The sequence below is a fragment of the Gossypium raimondii genome, chromosome 4, assembly GCF_025698545.1.
Source record: "Gossypium raimondii isolate GPD5lz chromosome 4, ASM2569854v1, whole genome shotgun sequence".
Classification (NCBI taxonomy): Eukaryota; Viridiplantae; Streptophyta; class Magnoliopsida; order Malvales; family Malvaceae; genus Gossypium; species Gossypium raimondii.
Window position 1 is genome coordinate 47,251,991 of NC_068568.1, and position 13,842 is coordinate 47,265,832.

General features: G+C 30.4%; 1 protein-coding gene across 1 annotated transcript; it reads left to right on the forward strand.

Annotated features, from left to right (window-relative positions):
* Positions 1-11,939: 11,939 nt before the first annotated feature.
* LOC105779339 (heavy metal-associated isoprenylated plant protein 45) lies at positions 11,940-12,656 on the forward strand. The gene is made up of 3 exons (XM_012603091.2): positions 11,940-12,064; positions 12,141-12,216; positions 12,303-12,656. The coding sequence occupies exons 1-3, from the start codon at positions 12,017-12,019 to the stop codon at positions 12,623-12,625; spliced, it is 447 nt and encodes a 148-aa protein (XP_012458545.1). The 5' UTR covers positions 11,940-12,016; the 3' UTR covers positions 12,626-12,656.
* Positions 12,657-13,842: the final 1,186 nt, after the last annotated feature.

Consider the following 13,842-nt stretch of genomic DNA (forward strand, 5'->3'; position numbering starts at 1 on the left):
GAATATAGCTTCATGAGTATTATGGTATTAATATTGGATTATTCTTGATATGTATAAATTTCATATTTTAGATGAACTAATATGATTAAAGATTTCACGAGCTTACTAAGCATTCATTACTTACTTGTTTGTTTTTATTTACCCTACACATTGGATCTAGGAGCTCTTGGAATTCCATCTAGTGGTAAAAACATAGGATGTAAGATCTTGTTGACATCTAGAAAATTCAATGTTTTATCCTCCATGGGTGTTCAAAGACCATTTGCCATCAAGATTTTCAATCAAGAAGCAGCATGAAACCTGTTTAAAATCATGGGTGGTGATATTGTTGAAGGATATGACTTGTATTGTACAACAAATGAAGTGGCCCAAAGATGTGCAGAATTGCCGATTGCCATTGCAACAGTTGCAGAGACATTGAAGAATAAGAAAGCTGTGTTTGAATTGATGAATGCTTTACAAGAGCTCAAAAGGCCCTTCCTAAGAAGCTTCAAAATGAATCTCGGTGATCGGTATTCAGTAGATGTGGCCAAATGATGGGTTTGGACAGATTCCGGTCAACTTGATTTTATAAATGTAACACCCCTAACCCGTATCCTTCTCCAGAATAGGGTTATAGAGCATTACCGGAGTTTACAAATTAATTTTCAGACATTTCATTTCATCAAGCATTCATATTTATAACCAATCAAAATCTAAAAATTGATCTATCATTAACCAATTTAACTTATACAAGTCATTATAATCAGAATCAAATCATCCAAAATTACCAATAGAACCAATGGATAATGTGATATATCTCCAACAAGCTTCCAACCCAATCGAGCTTCCGATAATCATTTCAAAACATATAATAATTATACCTATTACCAATAATAATTCAATTCCAATAATAAAACACACACATATATAATATTCATTACCAAATAGCATTCAATTCTATTAAAATTATACAAAATATAGTTCATACGAACTAACTAGGCTAAATTGCAGAAATAGCAAAATTCAGGGACATTTTGAAAAATTTCTATTTTTCTCGAATTTCCACCCAATCTTGATCTAAATTAATATTTCATTCAAATTTCCACCCAATCTTGATCTAAATTAATATTTCATTCAATTTACTAATTTAAATAATAAAACAATTCATTTCATGCAATTTGGTCACTTTTGATATTTTTGCAAATTTACACTTTTCACATTTGTTCAATTTAGTCCCTGAACCTAAAACAGGTAAATTGGCCATTTTTAATGAAAACTCATGCTGTTTGAATAATCATATATTTTCCTCCTCCTCCTCTCCATTCCACATCCTTAATGTATATAACATGCTTATATGTAACATTATCTATAATTTCACCATTTATTTATATATTCATTCAAAGCTGTCCACTTGAGTAATAATCACTAAATTATTCATATCTTGAGATACGGAACTCCAAATTAAGATCCTCTAATTTTTCCCAAAACTAGACTCACATATATTCTTACCATAAAATTTTCAGAATTTTTAGTTTAGCCAATAAGTACAGTTTATTCTTTAAAGTCATCCCTGTTCTGCTGTCTGACAGTTTCGACCCTTCTTCACTAAAAATTAATTATCTCATCTTACGGGATTTGGATGATGTTTCCGTTTGTTTATATTAAAAATAGACTCATTTAGGATTTTAATCATGTAAATTTTAACCCCTAATTATTTTTATGCAATTTTTGATGATTTTCCAAATTCAGAACAGGGGAACCCGAATTCATTCTGACCTTGTCTCACAAAATTCATTATATCTCATGATTTACAATTCCATTACTTACACCATTTCTTCCATGAGAAACTAGACTCAATAAGATTTAATTACATATTTTTCCCATCCTCTAATTCGATTTCCATGATTTATGGTGATTTTTCAAAGTTAACCTACTGCTGCTGTCCAAAACTGTTTTAGGCAAAATGTTGATTACTAAATTTATAACACCCTTATTCCCTTTCTCTATAGTATTTCCCATCACTTTCTCTTATTTTCTTCACTAACATATCAAGAACATAGAACCTTATATAATAAAATCCTACATTAACATCAATTTCATACTTTTCAATAATATCAATCTCAAAATATATTGAAATCTTGATGTTCTTACCTTGCTCTATTGATTTCAATCTTTAGCTTGATTTTCTCTCTCCTCCAGCCTCTATTTCTTGAATCTAGCTTGATATTCTAGCTCCCCATAGTCTCCTTATCAATTTTCTCTCTTGGTGGTTATGGAAATTTCTTTGAATTCTAAGTGAAAATGGTGGATTTTTGGTAAAAAGGACCAAATTGTAAAGAAAAGAAAACTTTCTTTCTTTCTTTTTCTTCTCACGTTGGTGCATGGGAAAGATGATGAATTCTCTTCATCTTTCCTCCCTTTTATATTAATCATTTAATAATAAAATAATACTAAAAATCTTAATAAAATATTAATTAAATAACATTTATCTAATTAATTAATTAAAATATCACCAACATCATCATTACCTTCTAGAATTCTCTCTCTCTCTAATTGACCATTTTTCCCTTTATAATCTTTTAAAATTTCATCCTTGAGTCATCATTTAATTTGGTAAATTTGCAATTTAGTCCCTCAAAATTCTTCACCTTTTTCAATTTGGTCCTAATCCATCCATTTTACTTAGTTTCTAGATCATTCCACTCTTAAAATATTTACACCATTGGTCATTTAACTTTTCAATTTACACTTTAACCCCTCAAATTTTGAGTATTTACTCTTGGGCAACAAAACTTTTCTCACTTTTGCGATTTAATCCTTTCTTGAACTAATATGTCATAATATACTTCCCAATGTTGACATAGCTCCAAAATTTCCCCCCTTTTTTTTCCACTTTATTTCCTTATTTATTATAGCAAAGATAATATCTTACTGTAAAAATATTTGGGGTATTACAGTATTTAGATCACTTTGGATTTTAATTGATTTCAGCTTAGGTTCATTTCAAGTAGGAGTTATGCCAGGTTCAAACCATTTCCAGTTTGATCCTTTTCAGATACAAATTATATTTAAGTCCGGACTATTTCAAATGTGGATGAAATGATAAAGCTTTACTCCACTTTGGAAATTGAGTCCTTATAATAGCTTAGGTATTGTATTAAAATTTTGAAGTTTAACATTTTAGGTTGGATTCAATATCATTTTAGGTAGCATTTGGTAAGTGAAATTTGGATTTTAAATTTTTAGGGTTTGTTTATTTCTTAACTTTATTTTTTGAAAATATATTTTAAAATTTTTGTATTTGGTTCAAGAAAATGAAATGGGTTAAAGGAAAATATTGTGTTAGTCAACGCAAAAAGTTACTTTCTTCTGTAAAATGATTTACCCTTTTTTTCATATATCTATATATATGTGACATGGATAAGTGATATTGAATGGCTGCAACTTAAACATGCTTGTTCTCATTCTAATCATGTTAATGTTTTCAATTAGATGACTTGAATAATGAAATATTTTGTCGTTCAACATACAGTTTGGTTATTCCGTACACAAGTTTAGGGTGGGTTTAGATGAGTGGTGGTTGTGGTTAGTTTTAAAAAATGGTGACAGTGAGATTATATATTGTAGCGTGAGACAAAAAGTAAGCTAAACGCATCGCACTATACTCAATCGCCATCCAAACCCACCCTTAGGTGGATCTTGAAGTCTCGAGAAGTAACTCAACATCCAATCCATAGCCCTTAACTCAACAATATTTGTATAGTTTCTTTTACATTTTGATATAAGGCATGTACCAAGGTTTTGATTTGGTTTTGTATATGATATGATCATGTTGATATATAGATTAATAATGGTTAACTTGATATGGCCAAATGGTATTGTATATATGTTATATTTTGAGATTGTTGAAATTGAGAATAATTTGACATGTACATGTGATGTGTGGATGAATGAAATGAATTGGTATCAAAGTAGAAATGGTAAATTGTGTAATGTATAATAGCGTTACAAAGAAGTACTTATATAGACAGAATGAAAATTAAAATACTAACTTAAGATAATGTATCAATTTAAGGGAAAATAACAAATTCCAGAGCTAAATAAATAATAACAACGAAAAATGAAACTAACAGAACAAAATAAAAATTGAGAACATGAATGTTAATCTAATACTTAACACTTATCTCCAGTGTTTCTACTCAAAGATGTAGGAGTGAGGGTTCAATCAAAACGAGTCGAATCGAGTGAAAATATTGAGTTAATCGAGTTAACGAGTCATATTTTATAATCCTAACTCGATTTGAAATTTTTTCGAATTAAGTTAAGTGAAATGAAATTCGAAATGAGTGAAATTGTTCAAGTTAAATTAAAATCTTGTTACAGTAACTAATTTCATGTTAGAACACATATAAATTTGAAAAAAAAATTCAAAGCAAAAAAGAAGAAGAAGATGTTTTAGTACGATTGACTTGAATCATTAATTAAATTATTTAAGTTCAAAAATTATTATTTTAGAAGATTTCTAAAATTTTAACTTTCTTTTTTTTTTAGAATTTTTAGAATTTTTACAAATATTTTCAATTTTAAAAATTATTTTGAATTTTTGAAAATTATTTTAAATTCTATTTGTAATTTTTGTTGAGAGAGACCAATTTGCTTATTTTTAAAATTGAGAGGGACCAAAGGAGTATTTACACCAATCTGTTATTCGCATTATTCGAGTAATTCAAATTGTAAAATTTAACTCGACTCAAACTCTAAGATCGAATTACTTATTCGAGTTGACTCGAATAACTCAAACAACTTGATTTGATTAAATTGAAAATCAAAACTTTTTTTTTTCAAATAGAATCGAATTTTTCTCACTCTTACGAAGATCGGTTGAAAGAAGAGAAAAGAAATAGTATTCTCTAGTTTTTCAATTAGAAATAGAACAAAAAAGAAAAAAAATATTTGGCTAACCTTGTGGGATAAGTTAATGTAATGTTTGTTTTTAAGATTAAAGTTACTTATAAAATAAATAACGTATCAAATATTTACTCATATTATAGATAAAATTAAATATGAAATTTATTTTGAGAAATTATTGAATATTATTAAGTGAGAATTTTTCTTGTCTTTATGACAAACTAATTATATTATAGATAAAATTATAATAATATGTAGGTTGTTAAAATTAATGTTATATATTCAATAATTAAATTGTAATTTTTTTAATTAAGGGATCAAAACTGCTTATGAATCCTTTATTGCCTTTACTTGGCCTTAATTGTTTTCTTCCAAAAAATATTTAAGTCAAAAAGCACGTCTGCAACTTTCAGCTTTTCACACGCACTATCGGTCAGTGTGATTAGGAGAGAAGAATCTACAGCTCATCTCTGGGGAAAAAAACCAAGAAATTACAATAATTTATTAACCATTGACCATTTCTATAGTCCTATTTTACAATACAACTAGTCGCTCGTTCACTTGAATGTATTGGTTATCTAGAAAACAACCAGAGCCATCTTTACTTCAGCAGAAGTTGAGAAAGAGAAAGAAATGGAAGCTGTTATTGCTTCGATTGGTGGAAAAGCTGGGGAGTTGGCATTTGATCTCATCAAACAAGAGATGACTTACATCCAAAACTATAAAACCAACCTTGAGAATCTCAGGGAGGGAGTGAACGACCTGAAAGATGCAAGACAGAGAGTCCAGCAATCCGTTGATGCTGCTAAACGCCAAGGCCGGAAGATTTACAACGACGTGGACAAATGGTTGACCATGGTTGATCACAAGATCTCTGAGATGGCTGAAACCAAGTTAAAGGAAGATGAAGAGAAAGCAAATGAAAAGTGTTTGATCGGACTCTGCCCCAACTTCAAGTCTCGTTACCTGCTCAGCAAGACAGCAGAGAAAGAGGCCGACGCCATTGTTCAACTCTTGGGGAAAGGCCGATTCGATAGCGTTTCCTACCGTCCTGCTCCCAGACCTGCCAATGGTTCAACAACAGGTGCCTTAAAAAGAGTCATGGAGGCCTTGAAAAATGATGATTCCACCATAGTTGGGGTGTATGGAGCTCGTAGACAGCCCATGGCGATACTAGTCAAAGAAGTTGCTCGACTTGCCAAGTTGGAGTTGTTTGATAAGGTGGTCGTTGTCACGATATCACAATCTCCCAACATTGAGAAAATCCTGAGCGACCTTAACTTTGATAAACAAGACAAGGTTCTTATAATTTTGGATGATATTTGGGTGCCATTGGATTTGGGAGCTCTTGGAATTCCATCTAGTGGTAAAAACATGGGATGCAAGATCTTGTTGACATCTAGAAACTTCAATGTTTTATCCTCCATGGGTGTTCAAAGACCATTTGCCATCAAGATTTTCAATCAAGAAGCAGCATGGAACCTGTTTAAAATCATGGGTGGTGATGTTGTTGAAGGCTATGACTTGTATTGTACAACAAATGAAGTGGCCCAAAGATGTGCAGAATTGCCGATTGCCATTGCAACAATTGCAGAGACATTGAAGAATAAGAAGGCTGTGTTTGAATTGATGAATGCTTTACAAGAGCTCAAAAGGCCCTTCCTAAGAAGCTTCAAAAGGAATCTCGGTGATCGGTATTCAGTAGATGTGGCCAAAGGATGGGTTTGGACAGATTCCGGTCAACTTTATTTTGTATTTGGATCACTTCGGATTTTAATTGATTTCAGCTCAGGTTCATTTCAAGTAGGAGTTATGCCAGGTTCAAACCATTTCCAGTTTGATCCTTTTCAGATACAAATTATATTTAAGTCCGGACTATTTCAAATCTGGATGAAATGATTAAGCTTTACTCCACTTTGGAAATTGAGTCCTTATAATAGCTTAGGTATTGTATTAAAATTTTGAAGTTTAACATTTTAGGTTGGATTCAATATTATTTTATGTAGCTTTAAATTTGGATTTTAAAATTTTAGGGTTTGTTTATTTCTTAACTTTATTTTTGAAAATATATTTTTTTAATTTTGTGTTTGTGTTTGGTTCAGGAAAATGAAATGGGTTCTGTAAAATTATTTATCCCGTTTTTCATATATGTATATATATGTGGCATGGATAAGTGATATTGAATGGTTGCAACTTAAAGATTCTTGTTCTCATTCTAATCATGTTAATGTTTTCAGTTATATGACTTGAATAATGAAAATACCATTGAGTTTTATCATTCAACATACGGTTTGTTTATTCTGTATGCAAGTTTAGGGTGGGTTTAGATGAGTGGTGCTTGTGGTTAGTTTAAAAACAACAGTGACGGTGAGATTATATATTGTAGCGTGAGACAAGAAGTAAGCTAAACACATCACGCTACACTAAATCGCCCATCCAAACTCACCCTTAGGTGGATCTCGAAGTCTCAAGAAGTAACTCAGCATCCAATCCATAGCTCTTAACTCAACAATATCTGTATATGTAGTTTCTTTTACATTTTGATATAAGGCATGTACCAAGGTTTTGATTCGGTTTTGTATATGATATGATCATGTTAATATATAGATTAATAATGGTTAACTTGATATGGCCAAATGATATTGTGTAATGTATAATAGCGTTACAAAGAAGTATTTATATAGATAGAATGAAAATTCGAATACTAATTTAAGATAAAATATTATAAGTATCAATTTAAGAGAAAATAACAAATTCCAGAGCTAAATAAATAATAACAACGAAAAATGAAATTAACAGAACAAAATATAAATTGAGAACATGAATGTTAATCTAATACTTAACACTTATCTCCAGTGTTTCTACTCAAAGATGTAGGGGTGAGCGTTCAATCAAAACGAGTTGAATCGAGTGAAAATGTTGAGTTAATCGAGTTGACGAGTCATATTTTATCATCTTAATTTGATTTGAAATTTTTTCGAATTAAGTTGAGTGAAATGAAATTCGAATTGAGTGAAATTGTTCAAATTAAATTAAAATCTTGTCATAGTATAACTAATTCCATGTTAGAACACATATAAATTTGAAAAAAAATTCAAAACAAAATAAAAAAATTTATTATTTTAATTAACTTATTTAACTTATTAACTTATTTAAATTCAAAAATTATTATTTTAGGAAATTTCTAAAATTTTAACTTTCTTTAATTTTAGAATTTTTATAAATATTTTCAATTTTAAAATTATTTTGAATTTTGAAAATTATTTTAATTTTTTGTAATTTTTGTTGAGAGAGACCAATTTGCTTATTTTAAAATTGAGAGGGACCAAAGGAGTATTTACACCAATCTGTTATTCAAATTATTCGAGTAATTCAAATTGTAAAATTCAACTCGACTCAAACTCGAAGATTGAATTACTTATTCGAGTTGACTCAAATAACTCGAACAACTCGATTTAATTAACTTGAAATTCAATTTTTTTTTATTTTTTTCAAATAGAATCAAATTTTGCTCACTCTTACAAAGATCGGCTGAAAGAAGAGAAAAGAAATAGTATTCTCTCGTTTTTCAATTAGAAATAGAACAAAAAATATATTTGGCTAAGCTTGTGGGATAAGTTAATGTATATTATCAATGCATCAAATATTTACTCATATTATAGATAAAATTAAATATAAAAAGTTATTTTGAGAAATTATTGAATATTATTAAGTGAGAATTTGTCTTGTCTTTATGACAAACCAATTATATTATAGATAAAATTATAATAATACATGGGTTGTTAAAATTAATGTTATATATTTAATAATTAAATTGTAATTTTTTTAATTAAGTGATCAAAACGAAAATTTATTAACAATTTAATCACGTAATTACACCAAAGCAAGCATTAGTGTTATCGATTCTGTGAGCAAGGTTTCCTGTAGTTTTAGCTTTTGGGAGAATTTCTGGATATCACTCGATGTAATCTTTGGATGAATATAAATCTGCTTATGTATTATATCTAGTATGCTTGTCGGTTCTCTGTGTATTAATCTTGCAGAGAATCATTTTGATTACCAATTTCATGGAATTTTACAATAATATACCCAAGAATTATGTTCTGATTTTCATGGAATTGTACTATTATTTTGTTCCTTGTTGCTTTCTAGGCTTTAAAATAATAGCACATGTCAGTAGCCCATGTCTGCTAGGCATCAATCCTCCTATCACATCATCCTCTATGCTTTACATATTGACATTGCCTTGCCTTATCCCGACTCTGAATTAGAATGTAGCAGCTCAACTGGGCTTCAAAGAGATCGAGAGTGGTTTACATATACATAAACTTTTTGAGTGCAAAATATAATTTATGGATGATGCAAGTGGTCTATGGTTCTGCTTTTGCAGTCTTTCATGATCTTCATTGTTAAATGATAAACAAACTATTGTATCCTATCAATTGTAAAGGATGTGATTCCTAGGAGCTAAGCTATGCGATGGCATCTTCCAACATCACCATCGCAAGGGGTTGCCCACTTTTTGGCAGAAACAGAATGGTTGGGTAATGCAGTGATATTTGTGCGGTGGCCTTGGGGGACCGATGAAATAGTTGCTAGTCGAGTAGAACTTAGGGCCGCGGAGGTGGGGAGAGAGCTGCTGCACATCCAATGTCGGTTTTTTTTAAATAATTTTAAAAATTAATTAATTACGAAAGTGATCCAAAGGAAACATTATATACGAATATAACTTGAAATCTACAATAATCGTCGGTGTTGCTTGACACAACGGCAGCATCACCCCCTTATTATGACCCAACCATTGGTTTAAAAAAAATTGTGCCGTCACTGTATCAGATGACACCCATATGTAGTTTTTGAAATATTCATAAAAGATATGGGTATTCACGGTGGATAACATATATATATTTAACAGTTATATATATTTAAAAAAAAAAGTGGCCTGAAATGAAAAATAATTGAAAAAAATTATAGGGTGTTAAGGGTGGAAGCCCATGACTCCGTTCAGTGATCTGAACGGTGAGGTGGCGTATTTAACCGTGAGGAACAATATATCTTTGACTGACGACGATCCGATGGTGCGAAACGGAGATCAAAGAAAGAGTTGTTCGAAGCTTTGGTCATTGTTTTAGAAGATTTGGGGCCGGCTATTGGGATCTCTTCTTTGGTGTCGAAATCGGAACGAAAGGCTGCCGTAAATGTCAGCATCAATGGCTATTGAGTACGATAGTTAAGGTTTTCAGTCGAGAAAAAGAAAGGAAAAAAATAAAGACAACTTGAAAAGAAGAAAAAAAGAAAGAAAAGAATAATAAAAAAGAAAATTATGAGATTTTTAGTGAGAATTTGAACCAAAAATAGAAACTTTAAAAGTACACCACCCAAGATTGTAATTTTAAAATATATATTTAATGAGAATTTTAAAGTTGATGACAACTTTTTTTAATAATTAATAGAAATTTTAATGAAAATTAAAATTTAACAATTAGCTTATTTTAAAGTTGATGGAATAAATATTTAATGGGAATTTTATCTAAAAATAACCCAAAAGGATTAATTAATATTTTTGTCATTAAATATTTTTACCTAACATACTGGTGGTACCTATTAAAATTTTTCTCCACTATGAATATTTGTATTTTCATAGGTTTTCAAAAACACATACGGATGTCATTGTTGGAATATTTTTAAATATTTATAGTGTTCCAATAACTATAAATGAATGGATGTAATTAATCAAAAGTTATATTATTTAATTTTTGAAAAGGAATTATAAATATTTAAATAAAATTATTTGAATAGTTATAATATTAAATTAATAATTAAGTGTTTATTTTAAAGACATTATTATTCAGAAAGACACCTATTGAAAGATGTCTATATGAAGAGACATGAAAATTCCTATAAATAGGAATGAGACTTCATTTGAAAATCACACCAACAAATTCTAATATTCTTTCTTTCCTTCCTTCATTTTCTAATATTATTACTGCAGAAATCCTTTATAGAAATTGAGTTTCTTGTCATACATTGCTCAGTGTGTAGTGGGCTTCATTGTATCCTCGAGGTTAATTTGCTTGGAACTCATTTGCAGACCGAAAATAGGTGGGGGCGAATATAATCTTAAAGATAGTGACTTTGATACACGTCTTGGAGCCTTGTCCTATTTCTTCTTTTTCTGTTCGAGTTCCGTTCGTGTGTTCGAGATTTTCTTCACCGGAGATTTGTACCAACAGTCACTTGACACAATGAGAGGATGGTGTCGCCGATGTGTCAAGTGGCACTGACGATTACTGTAAATTTCAAGTAATTTTCATATATAAATCTTCTCTTGAATTATTTTTGTAATTAATTAATTTTTTAGGTTATTTAGCTGCTCAACTTGCTTGGTTTTTATTGTTATTATGAAGTATTCTATAGATCTAAAATATCGTAAGGTATCGAATTTCATTTTGGTAAGAAGAATTAAAATGTTATTGGATAAATTGGTGCGATAGTGGAGGACGAAGCTGAAAAAACAAATAAAGCGGTTAGAAATCATTGAAGTCATAACTTGAATTGCATGATATGATATTTTGTGCCTGATTCTTACATTCTTTCGTCTATGTTTGGATTATATAATTGGATGGATATTGTAATTCTATTGAATACTGTTTCATGCATGAAGAAATAACGAGGGACCATGGCATCCATTTGTTTGATTGAGCTTTATTACATTTTTGAAAGGGAATAAACATGTTATTCTCCATCTTTTACCTGAGAATGCATGCTCTTTTTAGTATAGCATGTGTTCCTTTTGAGGGGGAAACAAAAGCATCCTAGAAAATGAAAGAATCAAACCCAGGATTGATTCCCATTGCGATCAGTTCAAGTTATAGGCCAATGGCCTTGTTGATATTCTCTTTCATTTATCCACTAAATTGAGCCAGTATTCTGTAGATGTGAGCTTGGATATTACCAGACCATATAATATTGTAAGAAGAAGAAATAGAGGGCTGAAAATCAACCAATATAGGACATTTTGCAGCTGTATTTAGCTTCACAGGGAAGCCATGTTCACTACTTAAATAATCTGCCAGCACAAGACACATGTATTACAGCTTTAAGACAAAGATATTTCTAGGATAAAATGTTAGGTTGGTTCAATGGAAAGACAAAAGCTTCCAATGCCATGTCTGTAAGTGCATGCTCTACTGCTCCTACATGTATATATTGATTTCTAGATTTTTCATTGTGTTTCTTTTCATATATAGATTGTTGAGCTTGCGGTACACATGGATTGTGAAGGATGCGAAAAGAGGATACGAAGAGCAATCTCAAAAATAGATGGCAAGACTTCATTCTTTTCCTCCAATATACTTCTAGCATCCATTTTCATCTGTTAGTGTTTGTAAAGGAAAATGAAATGAATGCAGGGGTAGACAGCTTGGAAATCGACATGGATAAGCAGAAGATAACAGTGAGAGGATATGTGGAGGAGACGAAAGTGCTGAAAGTAGTGAGGAGAACTGGGAGGAAAGCCGAGTTTTGGCCGTTCCCATACGACACCGAATACTATCCTTATGCTTCCCAGTATTTGGATGAATCTACATATACATCTTCTTATAACTATTACAGGCATGGATTTAACGAAAGCGTGCATGGCTATTTCCCACACCAACCTTACACAACTGTTCCTGATCAGACAGTTCATCTCTTTAGTGATGATAATGTTCATGCTTACTGCAATGTTATGTGATACACTTTTGTTTTAATATATCATCCTCTTGAATTAACTCTTTTTTTTACTCTTCTAATTATTGCTCAAAGCTCTATTAATTTTGTATTTTATCTATCACATTATTTTAAAAATATAAACTATTAAAATAGTGAAATTACATTTTTACTATCGTAAAAATATACAATTTAATTTCGCCCCCTAAAAAAACTTTGTCGTAAGTGGATGCCCTTTCAACTTTCATAATCCCAAACAATTATGTAGATGACCTTTCAACTCCTAAACCTCTCATGAAATTTATAGAGTGTATTAATTTTTTATTTATTTATGTATTTGTAATTGTTAGGATCGTCCCGATTAAGCAACAAGTAACAAAAATAGCAAAATAAATTGAGAAATTGAACACACAAATTTAACGTGGAAAAACCCTTTCAAAGAGAATAAAAAACCACGGGCAAAGATAATTTTACTATAATGGCAAAATAACGAAGAGTACAAAAGATAGAGATAAAACTAAACCCCAAAAACCCGAAAACAAAGAACCCTCAAAACGTAAACACAAAATTCTCTAAATGTGTTATGAGTTCTAATATCTATTGGGTGTATTTACTAAGGTTGTAAAAGAGCCTATTTATAGGCTAAATTCATATGTCAAATAATAATAAAATAATCTAAACTAATCTGTGTTTGACTGAAACAAATAAACATAGTTTAACCAAAAGATTATTTCTCAAATTTGACTGAAAATAGGAGTCATACTTAATAGTAATCTATAGTGGTTGAAGCCCTATAAATAGAGGGCACGTATAAGCTTATGACATCCAAGTTGAAAGAAAAGATAACCATCTCATCTTATGTCTTGTATTCTCTCATCTTTATTCTTATTATTCTCTTATTTTTATTGTTACTATAATATCTCATTTTAGCTTTCTCAATAGTATTCAATATCTCATTGGAGGACAAGTAGTCTAGACGTGCAGCATTCTTGTTGAAGCAACAATCTTAAGGTATATATGTGATTTTCTATGTGTCCTTGGAAGATTTTGAGACTTCAATATTCTCAATGAAAAAAAAAACGTAGAATAAGATATTTTTAGATGCTTAATAATGATGCTCATTGTTTTTTTTTTTTCATATTTAAGTGCGAATTTATGTTTTATATATCCCATGATATGTTTGTTTATGGTCCAAGATTTTGAATAATATTTAAGTGCCAACAAATTGTACATCTTTGCTTA

Excerpts from the sequence above, each read along its gene's own strand:
- LOC105779339 (XM_012603091.2), top strand. The coding sequence starts at position 12,017 with ATGTTAGGTTGGTTCAATGGAAAGACAAAAGCTTCCAATGCCATGTCT. Across the intron at positions 12,065-12,140 it reads AAGCTTCCAATGCCATGTCT|ATTGTTGAGCTTGCGGTACA; the intron begins GTAAGTGCATGC and ends TTTCATATATAG. Across the intron at positions 12,217-12,302 it reads AGCAATCTCAAAAATAGATG|GGGTAGACAGCTTGGAAATC; the intron begins GCAAGACTTCAT and ends AAATGAATGCAG.